Source organism: Nannospalax galili, unplaced genomic scaffold, assembly GCF_000622305.1.
Source record: "Nannospalax galili isolate Female #2095 unplaced genomic scaffold, S.galili_v1.0 scaffold471, whole genome shotgun sequence".
In the NCBI taxonomy this organism is placed as follows: domain Eukaryota; kingdom Metazoa; phylum Chordata; class Mammalia; order Rodentia; family Spalacidae; genus Nannospalax; species Nannospalax galili.
Genome location: NW_008330333.1, coordinates 2470805 through 2484271, shown reverse-complemented (window position 1 = coordinate 2484271; position 13467 = coordinate 2470805). Strand labels below are relative to the sequence as shown.

Here is a 13467-nt window from a genome sequence, read left to right as displayed (position 1 = left end):
GCATCACCCCATGGTCCTCCACAGGCCACACAGAAAAGATCTACTCTTTGCGCTTCCACCCCTTGGCGGCTGATTTGTTGGCCTCTACTTCCTATGACCTCACCATTCGTATCTGGGACCTTCAGGCTGGAGCTGAGCGGCTGAGGCTGCAGGGCCATCAGGACCAGGTAGAATAGCTGCAGAGGCAGGGGCCCAGCGTAGAAGGAAAGGGCTGCCTCTCATGTCCTCATTTGTCCCCAGATCTTTGGCTTGGCCTGGAGTCCAGATGGGCAACAACTGGCCACTGTGTGTAAGGATGGGCATGTGCGGGTCTATGAGCCCCGGAGCAGCCCTGTACCCTTACGGGTAAGCATGCATGAGCTGGGGCAGGGACAGGCTAGAGTCTACAAGCCCTTGAGTAGCCCTGCATCCTTGCAGGTGAACATACATGGGCTGGGAGTGGGAGCACCTTAAGGTCTACATTCTCTATGTAACCCTGTACCCCTGTAGACGAGCATGCTTGGGCTGAGGGGAGGGGTTCAGGGTCTGTGAACCCTGTAGAGGCCTTGCATCCCTGTAGGTAAGCACATATAGGTTAAGAGTAGCCCTGAGACCCATTGCAGGGAGGGGCCATGACTGGGCTTTGTGTGTTGTATCTCAACAGAAAGGTCCAGGACCTGAGGGGGGCCGTGGAGCCCGCATTGTCTGGGTGTGTGATGGTCGTTGTCTGCTGGTGTCTGGCTTTGACAGGTGAGGACTTAGGGACCACCATCTTGGGGCTTCAGCAGCTGCCTGATCTCCCTTTCCCCAAGGTCACAACAACCTGTCAGGCTTGCAAAAACTGTTCCCATCATTCATTCACTGGATGGGTAGGTGGGTAAATGGGAGAATGAATGAATAAGGGGGTAGGTGCGTAGATGGGTAAGTGGATGAGTGGATGGATGGAATGATGATGGATGGACAGATGAACTGATGGATGATTAGATAGATGAGTAGACAGAAAGATGGGTGGTTGGGTGAGAAGGAGTACTGGAGAGGAAATATGTATCAACAGGGAACCCAGAGGGTGAGAGCAGGCCCAGGAGCCTTTGCCTGATGGGGACTAGGTAAGGCACAGAAAACAGAGAACAAGGATAACTAGATAGGCCTGAGAGGTGGGTACCTAGCACTTTCCAGGATGCATGGGGGTGGCTTCCCAAGAGAGGTCTTGTATGAATCAAGTCCCAAAGGGGCTGCTGACCAAGTCTTGGAGGAGAGGTCATTCAAGCCTGGGTGGAAGAGCCAGAAGGATGTCAAGCCCTGCTGGATCTGAGGAAGAGAAGCAGAATGTTGGGGAAGAAGGCTAGATAGGAGGCTGCAATGGGCTAGGGCAGGCACTGAAGTCAGGGCTGTGTAGACAGCAAGCCTGGGAGGAGGGTGGAGGCTGAGCAGTGGGTTGGGATATTGCTGCCCCAGCCAGGCCACTTCTGAGGGTTAGACTCAGCTCTCCATTGACCACTAGCCCTTAGGCTTCCAAGCCCAGAAAGGAACAGGGTCCCTATGGAAGTCTTTGCCCTGCCCCAGGCCTCTCCAGCCCTAAGGATCTGCTTTAACTCTAACCCTCTGGTAGCCGAAGTGAGCGCCAGCTGCAACTGTACACAGCTGATGCCCTGACAGGTGGTCCCTCAGCAGTGCTGGGCCTCGATGTAGCTCCCTCGACCCTGCTGCCCAGCTACGACCCTGACACTGGCCTAGTGCTTCTCACTGGCAAGGTTGGCTGGGATGGACTGGCTGGGTGTGGGGCAGGGGCTGGTGAAGCTGGCTGTTTTATTGTCACACTCCCACCCTCTGTCTCCCAGGGTGACACCCGTGTGTTCCTGTATGAGGTGCTCCCAGAGGCCCCTTTCTTCTTGGAGTGCAACAGCTTCACATCACCTGACCCTCACAAGGTGATGCCACCTTCAGCACTGATACTGCTGTCTCTGTGGGATCTCAGGGTGCCTCTGCCCCCTTGAGGCCATGTGGGGAAGTGCAGGAACCCATGGGGTCAAGATGTCACAGTCCTGCCCTGAGCTGTGTCCAGCATCTGTGCTCAGCAGCTGGGAGAGTTGACTGTGAAATAATCTAGGAATTTTGAGAGCTGACTTACACTCAGTCATTACTAAAAATTAAACTATATACAGTTAAGTTATATGAACCTACAATATGAATTTATGAACAAACCCATTAAAAACCAAGGAGCAAGCTGGGCATGGTGGCACACACCTTTAATCCCAGCACTTGGGAGGCAGAGGCAGGCAGATCTCTGTGAGTTCAAGGCCATCCTGGTCTACATAGTGAGTTCCAGGACAGCTGGGGCGATAGGGAGACCCTGTCTCAAAAAAACCAAAAAAAAAAAAAAAAAAAAAAAACCAAGGAGCAAAACGAAAAACTGGGCATGGTGGCACATACCTTTAATCCCAGCACTTGGGAGGCGGAGGCAGGTGGATTTCTGTGAGTTCAAGTCCAGTCCGGTCTACATAGCAAGTTCTAGGCCGGCTGGGGCTACAGGGAGACTCTTGTCTCAAAAGACCAAAAAAAAAAAACAAAAAAAGAAACAAAAAAAAAAACCCCAAGGACCACCATACATGGTGGTGCAGAGTTGTAGGTTGAGGCAGAAGGATCATGGGTTGAAACCAACCTGGGTGGTAGTGTGAAACTATCTCAAAGAAACAAAATCCAGGAAACAAATTCTGTTTGGTCCTTTGCTTGTCTTGATGGAGTGTGCACATGGATTAAACCCAGAGCAAGGAACTTGCATCATGATGGTGTAGTACCATATACCTCAACTTTGATCAGTGAGTTGACAGCTTGAATTGGGGTACGGTAGGACTTTGTCCCCTGTAGAAACAGGTCAATGCTACACTTCCAGTCTTTTCTCTAAGTTGTTCCTATTGAGAGCCCACCATTGCCAAGGTCCTGGCGGTCCTAAATGAGGAATGCTGCCACCCTAGAGTGCTCAGAAACTTGACTCCAGTTTCTACTTTTTTTTTTTTTTTTTTTTTTTGGTGTCGGGGGGTCGTTTTAAGCAGGGTCTCCTTGTAGCCCCAGCTGTCCTGGAACTCACTATGTAGACCAGACTGGCCTTGAACTCACAGAGATCTGCCTGCCTCTGCCTCCCGAGTGCTGGGATTAAAGGCGTGCACCACAACACCCCGCCCAAGTTTCTACTTCATTCCCCCTAGGGCTTTGTCCTTCTGCCAAAGACTGAGTGTGACGTGCAGGAAGTGGAGTTTGCCAGATGCCTGCGACTGCGACAGACCTCCCTGGAGCCTGTTGCTTTCCGGCTGCCCCGAGTTAGGGTGAGGTTAGGGCCAAGGACCCAGGGACTTGGGTTCTTGCCTGGCCTTGCCCCAAAACCTGCCCACTGCCTGCCTTCCTGTTCTACTGAAATTCTGCAATACCTGCAAATGCCAGTGTGGGTGGGGCCAGGTCTCAGTGCTTGTGCCCTGGGCCTCTGGTCAGTATCTCAGACATCCCTTTCCTCCCTTGCAGAAAGAGTTCTTCCAGGATGATGTGTTCCCAGACACGGCTGTGAGCTGGGAGCCAGCTCTTAGTGCCAAAGCCTGGCTAGGGGGTACTAATGGACAGCCCCAGCTACTGAGCTTGAAGCCCCCCGGCATGACCCCAGGTAGAATAAGGGACCAAATGGAAGACACATCAGGGGAATCTAGATGGGTGGGAGGAAGGGGCAGAAGGCCCAAGTACATACAGTCCTCCATCCCTGCTGCCCCATAGAGAACTTGAGCTCACATCTCCAGATCCTGTCTTTGAACACTTGGGAGGTGGTCTGTGGCCTGTGTTTCATTCTATTGTGTGCACACACTCATACATTCTTACACACATATACTCTAGTGTTCTAGGTAGGCCTTGTGAACAAAGACTTTAGGATGTGTTAATGCCACTTCTTGGATCTCTGCCAGGGAAGCTCCTGGGGGCTGATTTAAGCAGCTTCACACAGGGCCTTCCCTGATGCCTGATGCCTGTCCTTGCTTTACCCCAGTGAGCCAAGCATCCCGTGAGGTCCCTACCCGACGAGCCCCATCCTCAGCACAGTACTTGGAAGAGAAATCTGACCAGCAAAAGAAGGAGGAGGTGGGCATGGAAGAAGACTTGATTGTTCAGAGTAGGCTGTCCTCCATGTGCTTGATTATCTGCCAAGTCTTCAGCCCCAACCCAGGTGGCAGGAAGAGTCATGTGTCACACCTGTCTCTATACCAGAACTTTGTGGGGGGACTACCTAGGGCCTGTTGCAACCCCCAGGGCACAGGAAGTCAGGGAAGGCAGCAAGAGACCACATCTTAGCTATTTCTGACCCAACTGAAATTGGGATTTTGGAGACCCAAGCCCATGGGGACCCTGGTATACATTTGAGCCTTTGAGGCAATATGCAGAGATGTGTATTGGGTGCCATATGCTACAGTCTCTTGTCTCTGACACCCCTATAACTGTCTCTCTGGTCTCTGTCTTTTCCAATGAAAACCCGTCAACCTTTCTAGGTCTTTAATTGAAATAGCTCTTTTTCTAGTATTGTTGGGGTTAAAACTGGGGTCTCATGTTCTTGAAGTCACAGAGTTATTTCTTTCAATGCCTCTCCTATTACCCTCACAGCTGCTGAATGCCATGGTGGCAAAGCTGGGGAACTGGGAGGACCCACTGCCCCAGGACTCCTTTGAAGGGGTGGATGAAGATGAATGGGTGAGTGACGAGTAGGCCCAGCTTCTGTGGTGAGCAATATTGCCCCTCCTGCACATATGTGACACACTCTTCTCCAACCCCTGCTTCCCAGGCCCTCTTAACTCCTTTCACCTCTTGGTTTCACAACCTAGGACTAGCCTACACACCAGGGAACCTCAGCTGCCACTGCCACCTCCTAGAACCACTTGGTGTCCCTACATACCCCACATCTCTGCAAGCTGGAAGATGCTATTCTGGCCTTGGCACATCCATCCCAGGAGCCCTGGCTTCCTGTAGGCCTCAGGCACTTCCACAGTTCCTGGGTCCACTGCAACTACAGGGATTGTCTGCTCTTCTGCTTTCTTTGGGACCAGCTGCTTCTCCTCAGCTGCCTGCTAGCACGTGGCACCAAGGGGTGGGAGGTGGAGGTCAGTAGCATGTCTCTGGGCTGGCCCTGAGCACACTGTCTCTCCTAATCTTTCTACTGGCCTGGGCTGGTCCCAGCCTAGGCTGGCTTTGTCTGGTACCTTCAGATACTACATGCCAACCCATCTTGCCTGCTGTCCCAGCTCCAGTCAAAGACATTGGGGGCTGGCCCCCAACCAGGATATTTGGAGCAGCTGCAGCCTCAGGGCACTAGGACCAACCACTTACCCTGCTTCCCCAGGCTTGAGGCCAGGAGAAGGGGGGTGGTCTCATGGAGCTAACAGTCTCATTACAGTGTTGTAAGCCCTTCAGCAACCAGCCTACTACACATACCCTGGATATTTTCAGCAATTAAACTTTTCTAAGCTGTCCACCTCTTCTGTTGCTTGGTCTCTGGGAAGCTGGAAAGGGAAAGGGGATGTGACTGTGAGTGAGAGAACTTGAATCCTGGCCCCTCCTCTTCACACAAGTCTCACTTTGTTCACTTGGGTGTCCAGCCCCACTGTGGATGGTCAGATACTCTAATGAATAAGAAAGATGCAACTTCAGCTAATTAGAGCTTTGTTGTCCAAGGGAACCAGACTGTGTGCAGGAAAGCAGAGTAAGGAAAAACAAAGGAATTGCTTGGATGCAGAGGCAAGCATGGTGCTCAAGGGGCTGAGAGGAAACTCTCTTGAAGCTGAAACTAAGGCTGGAAAGAGCCTGCCACAGAAAGCCAAGAAAGAACAAAAGGAAGTTCAGCAGGGTACCCAGGAAGAAAGATTTAGAGAGCTAGAGGAGAGGAAGGGCAGTAGTCTAGAAGCCTTTCATCCATTTACCAGACATGTCAGTATCCACCACATGCCATATAGCCTTCCAAGGTGCTTGATAGCCAAGAATGAACATAAATATCCTGCTCACTGGGAATTCATACTCTAGCAGGAGGATACAGGCTATAAAAAATAAAGGTAAAGGAATTATATGATGATGGGTTTGGTATGAGCTTTGAGAACAAAAACTGAGGGAATGGATAATAGAGAGACAAGCCAGTTACAAAAGACCACATGTAGCCTTGATTCAGTTTCTAGAATGTCCAGAACAGGCAAATCCATAGGGACCGAATGCAGTGGTTGCCAGGGCCAGGGAAGTGACTGCTGAGTTGGAATGTTCCGGAATTAGATAATGGTGATAGTGATACAACTCTGAATATGCTAAAAAGCACTGAATTGTGCACCCCAAAAAGTTGAGCTGTTTTGGCATGTGAATTATGGGTGTCTGGAAAGAGCTGTTTTGAACACATAGACCAGAGAAGATCATGTGAGGGTGTGAGAAGAGACAACCTTCTGCAAGCTAAGGAGAGAAGCCGCAGTAGAAACTAAACTTGGCAACATGAAGATATTGGACTTAAAAATTCTAGAACCATCAGAAAATAAGCACGTGTTATTTAAGGATGTCCCACCCCCTTGCAATCAGAAGGGCCGGCATGTCTTGTCCGTGTAGTAAGAGTCTGATGGGGGATAAAACCTGTTCTAAAGTTTCTAGTTTTCTTATATATCCCAGAGAATTCGAGAATTCGGCATCCAACACTGTATTACATTAGTTTATTTCATATGATGGCTTCGTCCTAAATATTTTGGCAAAACTGCCGGTGTGGTGGAGCTACAGGGAGACCCTGTTTCAAAAGACCCCCCAAAACATATATACACACACACACATATATATGGAAAATTAAGATAGGAAACAAACAGGGGCTGGCGAGCTAGTTAAAAGCACTGGCTACTCTTGCAGAGGCCCGGGTTTGACTTCCTGTACCCACATGGTGGCTAACAAGCGTCCTTAACTCCAGTCCAGAGTCGGAGGCAGGCTCCGCCCGGACGAAGTTCGGCTCGCCCCTGGAGCCGTGAAAACACGCATGCCCAGAGCCTTGCGCATGCGCTCTCCGCGGTCTCCCTTGACCTTTGACCCGCCGGCCGCCCTTCTGCCCCGCTCACCGTGCTGGGAAACTGCGCCGGTGCCCCCTGAGGCGGAGCTGTCGTCATGGTGAGGTCCGCGGCCAGGTATCGGGGAAAGGAGGTCGAGTCAGATCCGGGCAGCGGGCTACGGCCGGGCTTATGCCTCCAGTGTGCCCAGCAGGAAGGAGGGTCTGCGGCGTTACGCCGGAGTCGAGGCTGGTGGGGCCCAGGCGGCGGCGGCGACCTAGGGCCTAGGAAGCGCCGCCCGGCCGGAGGCGCCTAGTCGTCGCGTGCCCAGCCGGATCGCGCGTGAGCAGCCATGGGCTGCGGGAAGTGGTGGAGGGGTGGGCTTTGCGGCGTAGGTGTGTAGCGTGGATGTTAGCCGCGTTTGACAGTTGGCTCGTCCTGTAAAGTTGGAGACCTGGCACTTGAACGGAACTCGAGTCCTGGAGCGCTGAGCATTTCTGGGATACCATTGGCACCTTCTGCAAGTCACTTTTGCAAACTTAAAAAGCAAGTTCGTGAGCTCTACCCCGGGAGTTCCCTAAGTGATTCGAATGCAGTCCGTTGAGGAGGCTCTCTTTAATAACGAAAAGGTAGCAGCTGATTAAAAGTGCCAGGCCCTGAGCTGAGGCTTTATGTAGAGTCTCATTTTTTAAACGAATTTAATTTGCTAGCTGGGCGTGGTGGCACAGGCCTTTAATCCCAGCACTCGGGAGGCAGAGGCAAGCAGATCTCTGTGAGTTCAAGGCCAGCCTGGTCTACATACAGCTGGGGCTACTGTCTCAAAAAGACCCCCCAAATTTTTTTAAAAATTTTTTAAATGTATGAATGTTTTGCCTGCATGTATGTATTTAAGTGAACTCATGTCATGCAGTGCTCCGAAGAGGACTTCAGATCCCCTGGAACTGGAGTTACAGCTGTTAGCTGCCATGCAGAGACTCCAACCTGGGTACCCTGGAAGAGCAGCCAGTGTAACCACTGAGCTATCACTCCAGCCCCTAGATTCTAATTTTTTTAATATAAATTTTTTATTGAATTTTTGTGTATTTCATACATAAAATCATCTTTATACCCCCTTCCCCTTTGGCACCCTCCCATACCCCCCCACAGGAGTTCATACATTCTATCATTTGTACTAAGGCCTATTATGTAAAGTTATTGTCCCGAGATGCCCCTCAGTGCAAGTTCATCCACCAGGGTTTAGTCAGCCTATCTAGTCTCTCCCTTCAAGAAGATCAGCTCTTCCTCACTCAGCAGGATTCAGCTGCCAATAATTCTTTTACTATGTTTAGGGCTTGCTGCTCATTTCCACAGTTCTGTGCTGGGTTTTTGTCTTGCATGGATCTTGTGCATGCTGACATCATTGCTGTAGGTTTGTATGAAAAGGGTCCCAGGAGCCTATAGGACTATATCTGTAATGTCATGCACCTTCTCCCTGGCTCTTACAATCTTCCCGTCCCCTCTTCTGCCATGGTCCCTGAACCCTGGGTGGGTGGACCTCAATATAGGAGTCCTGTCCAAGGATCCACACTCTGTTGACTCTTATTTTCTGTGTTTGGGCCTTTTTGTGTTCCTGACCCCCTGTTACATGAGGGATAGATTCTCATTTAATTCTTAACTCATTGGGGACCTGAGCTCAGAGAATTAGACTCTTACAGGGTCATCCTTCTAAGAGTCAGAGGCCAGTTTTGAGTCCAGCTTTGTCTATATCCTGAGACTGCACAAATGTCACCACATTATTTTATTCCTGCCTTGTAATGGTCATTGCCATTTATTGAGGATCCATGTTGGTCCCTCATAGAACTGGGTCTTTGCTATGCATTCCCCTCATTCAACTTTGAGCTTTTCTCAATGGGTCATGGTGGTTTATACCTGTAACTCTGGCGCTTTGGATGCTGAGGCAGAAGCATCAAGAGTTCAGAGCTATTCTAGACTTCATAATGAGTTCCAGGGCAGCCTGGGAATCTTAGTGAAGAGGGTTAGGGATATAGCTCAGTGTTAAAATGCTTGCCTAGCATGTGTGAGGCCCTAGATTCAATCCTCAGTACTGCCTCCAAAAAGGAAAAGGAAGTACTATGGGAAGGTATAAATGGGAGGAGCCTAGGAGAGATTCAGGTGGGGATCAGTATGATATACTGTGCCAAGCCCTGAAGGATGTTGGTGTTTTGTTTTGGTTTTGGTTTTGGTTTGTTGGTTGGGTTTTGTGGTGGTGATGGTGGTTGCTTGGGATATTGTCTTGCTTTGTAACCCAGGCTGGCTTCAAACTCTAGGGATCCTCCTGCCTCAGCCTTCCAAGTGCTGGGTCTTGACAGTATCTGGATAGAAATGAGCATATTCATAGTGAAGGAACTCAGATCAGCAAAGACATCATCAAGAAGCATGAGAGCCAGCCTGGGAGTAAAGAGTGACGTTGCAGTGTAGGTAAGGGAGAAAGACCAGAGAACTAAGTTGAGGCCAGAGGGGGAAATGTGAATGTCAAGCTGGGAACAGACTGAATTTGCAGCAATAGAGCACTGTGTGGTAGCTGAGCAAACACCAGAGCTTTTCCTCAGCATAAGCATTCTGAAACCCTGCCTAAGGAATGGAGTATCTGAGACAGCAGCTTTGGCCAAAACAAAGCTAAGACTGGCCTAGTTAAAGTGTTCATTTATGGATAGTCAAATACTCATTCAAATATATAATTGGGTACCTGCTGTACAGGCCAATCCTGGGCCCCAGGAACCTTGTGGCAAATCCACCATGTGGTCCTGACCTTCCTTCTGTCTAGCTACGACAGACACCAGCATCTGTTTGCAGGACTCTGATGACTACCAGAGTCCCTTGTCATTGGCGGCCTGATCTCCACCTAGGGCCCGCCACTGTGTTGGAGGAGCCATTATATACAAATCTGAATGGTGGGCTCCTCATGATGCACTTCCATGACTTTAGCCTCATTTCTGGGGCCCCTTCCCACCAACCTTGTCTGTGGTCCTTTGTGCCACATTGCTTTCCAGCTGGGAAAGCAAGTGTGCTGCTGATGGCAGGACCCAGGATTGGAGTTTTGTGGCTATACCCCTGCTATTGCATAGCCTGAAGTTGGCTGCTGTGTAAGCTACCTTCTTGGCCTGGGATCTTCAGGCCTGGTAGTGAACTAAAGGATGTGTGTGGGCCTTCTGAGAGGGGCCTTAGTGGTACCTGTTTGGATACCCCTGTAGTGCCTGCAGCTGGCAGAGCTCTACCCCTGCCCCCCTGCCCCCAATCCTCAGCTGTGAGCACTACCTGATGACCAGACCATTAACACCAAGCAGGGTAAGGTCTGGGAGAAAAGCCAGTTATTGAACTCCGACTCTGAACTATGCTGTCTGTTCTCTTGGTTTCATATGCATTGCCACCTGAGGGTCTGTAGAGAGGGTGGAAGTCTCTCCATTTTACAAGTAAGAAAACTATGGTTCAGAAGAGTTGAGTAATTTGCCCAAGGCCATACTGCTAGTGAGAAGCAAAGCTAGGATTCTGCTGGAGAGCAGCCTGATTCTGTTGCTTGCCTCCTAGCTCCCTAGGGGAAGACTGTTTTATTACAGCTTTTACCCTCTGAGGTATCAAGATGTCTGTACTGAAAGAAGCTTTGTTTTTTCATTTTTTGAAACAGGGTCTCACTATGCAACCCTGGAATTCACTTTGTAGACTTTGAGCTTGTGGCTGTCCTCCTGCCTTTCTTTGCCTGCTGAGTGCTGGAGTTACAGGCATGAGCCACCAGGCTTGCACTTTGTTCTTCTATACTGCCTAGCCATTACCGAGTTTTGTGAAGCAGAATAATAATAAATAGAAACCAACATTTAACCGATCACCTACTATACTATGTCATTAGGCTCTATGCCAGGCATTTAAAAAAAATATTTTATTTAGAGCTGGAGAGATGGCTCAGCAGTTAAGAACACTTGCTGTTCTTCCAGAAGACCCGGCTTCAATTCCCAGCACTCACATGATAGCAACTCTCCTTAACTCCAGTTCCAGGGGATTGGACGCCCTCTTCTGGCCTCCAAAGTCTTTGGACGACAGGGGTACACTTACATACATGCAGGCAATATACTCATACACATAAAATAAAAATAATAAGGGGCTGGTGAGATGGCTCAGCATTTAAGAACACTAGTTGTTCTTGCAGAAGACCCAGGTTTGAATCCCAGCACCCATATGGCAGTTAACAACTGTCCGCAACTCCAGTCCCAGGCGATCCGACAGCCTCTTCTGACCTCTGCGAGCATTGCACGACATGGGTGTACTTACCTACATGCAGGCAATACACACATACACATAAAATAAAAATAAATGAAATATTAAAAAAATATATTTATAGGCCAGGCATGGTGGCACACTCCTTTAATCCCAGCACTCTGGAGGCAAAGGCAGGCAGATCTCTGTGAGTTAAAGGCCTTCCTGGTCTACAAAATGAGTTCCAGGCCTGCTGGGGCTACAGGGAGACCCTGTCTCAAAAAAAGACACACACACACACACACACACACACACACACACACACATATATAATTTATTATTTTTGTTTTATGTGTATGAGTTTATTGCCTGCATGTATCTAAATGCACCCATGTTATGCAGTGCCCATGGAAGGTCAGAAGAGGGTGTCAGATTCCCCTGGAATCGGAGTTAATGGGTGATTGTTAGCTACCATGTGGGTGCTGGGATTCCAACCTGGGTCTTCTGCAAGAACAGCCAGTGCTCTTAACCGCTGAGCCATCTCTCCAACTCCCATCCCATAACCTCAATTTTTTTTTTTAGCCTCAATTTTTGTTGTGTATGTTAGGTAAGTGCTCTACCCTCAGACCACAACCTTTTATTTGTTATTTATTTGGTTGGTTGGTTGATTGATTGATTATTAGACAAGAGTTTCACTTTATGTGTATGAGTATATTGCCTGCATATGAGTGCACCTGTGTCGTGCAATGCCAAGGAGGTCAGAAGACATCTTCGGATTCCCCTGGAACTGGAGTTAAGGACAATTCATAGCTGCCATATGGGTGCTGGGAATTGAATCCGGGTCCTCTGCAAGAACAGTCAGTGCTCTTAACAGCTGAGCCATCTGTCCAGCCCAAGTTCTTTTTTAAAAAAATTTTTATTTTTATTTTATATGTATGAATGTATTGCCTACATGTATGTATTTGCACCTGTTTCATGCAATTTTTCCTTTGTGTTTTATTAGCCAGATATGGTGGCACACACCTTTAATTTTAAGAGCACTGGATGTTCTTGCAGAGGACCCAGGTTCAGTTCCCAACACCCACATGGCAGCTAAAAGCCACCCACAAACTAATACTCCCAGAGAAAGAGGTGGGAGGATCTCCTGGAGTTCCAGACCAGCTAGGGCTACATAGCAAAACTTTGTCTCAGGAAACTTTAAAAAAAAAAAAAAAAAAAAAAAGTGTATATTTTAGTATTAGTTTGTGGGTGGCTTTTAGCCGCCATGTGGGTGCTGGGAACTGAACTTGGGTCCTCAACAAGAACATCCAGTGCTCTTAACCACTAAGACATCTCTCCAGCCTCAAGTACTAGTTTGTGTGTATATGAGAGCATGAATGTGCCACAGCACATCTGTGGAAGCCAGAGATATTCAGAAGTCGATTCTTGCCTTCCACTGGTTCTCTTCTACTGTGAGTTCTAGGGAATCAAACTCAGGTTGTCAAGTTTGTGTGGTAAGTGGTTTGGTTTGGGTTGATTTTTGTTGTTGTTGTTTTGACAGATTCTCCCTAGTCCCCGCCTATGGAAGTCTTATGTGGACCAGGCTGGCCTTGATCTCACAGTGATTCACCTGCCTCTACCTCCTGATGGCTGGGATTAAAGGGATACACCACCATGCCTAGTGTAGTGGTAAGTGCTTTTACCCACTGAGTCCACTGAGTCTCACTGACCCTAGCCTCCCTTCTTTTTTTAAAGATTTATTTATTTTGGGGCTAGAGAGATGGCTCAACGGTTAAGAGCACTGACTGCTCTTGCATAGGACCCGAGTTTGAATCCCAGCACCCACATGGTAGCTAACAACTGCCCATAACTCCAATTCCAGGGAATCTGATACCCTCTTCTGACCTGGCTTATATACATGCAGGCAAAACACTCATACACATAAATTTTTTTAAAAAAGATTTACTTGCTGGGCATACGCCTTTAATCCCAGCACTCGGGAGGCAAAGGCAGGCGGATCTCTGTGAGTTCAAGGCCAGCCTGGTCTACAGGGAGACCCTGTCTCAAAAAGACAAAAAAAAAAAAAGATTTACTTGGGTCTAGAGAAATGGCTCAGCGGTTAAGAACACTGTTCTTACAGAAGACTTGGGTTCAAATCCCAGCACCCACATGGCAGCTAATAGCTGTCCATATAACTCCAGTTCCAGGGGACCAACGCCTTCTTCTGACCTCCACAGGCATTGCATGACACAGGTGCATTTATATA

General features: G+C 48.9%; 1 protein-coding gene across 7 annotated transcripts in view; it reads left to right on the top strand.

The window, feature by feature from the left end:
- Positions 1 to 13467, top strand: part of LOC103744511 (mitochondrial import inner membrane translocase subunit TIM16) — a 70411-nt gene that overhangs the window by 52266 nt on the left and 4678 nt on the right. For 2 of the 7 annotated variants that reach the window (XM_029570191.1, XM_029570196.1), the window contains exons 19-27: positions 25 to 167; positions 241 to 345; positions 644 to 729; positions 1589 to 1730; positions 1818 to 1907; positions 3183 to 3299; positions 3493 to 3628; positions 4001 to 4092; positions 4609 to 4695. In XM_029570191.1, the coding sequence (XP_029426051.1) occupies positions 25 to 167; positions 241 to 345; positions 644 to 729; positions 1589 to 1730; positions 1818 to 1907; positions 3183 to 3299; positions 3493 to 3628; positions 4001 to 4092; positions 4609 to 4695 (998 nt within the window). Of the gene's footprint in view, positions 1 to 24; positions 168 to 240; positions 346 to 643; positions 730 to 1588; positions 1731 to 1817; positions 1908 to 3182; positions 3300 to 3492; positions 3629 to 4000; positions 4093 to 4608; positions 4696 to 4826; positions 5472 to 6992; positions 7120 to 12762; positions 12891 to 13467 lie in introns of those variants that run through there. The other 5 variants (XM_017801533.2, XM_029570201.1, XM_008846289.3 and 2 more) reach the window with 5 other exon arrangements.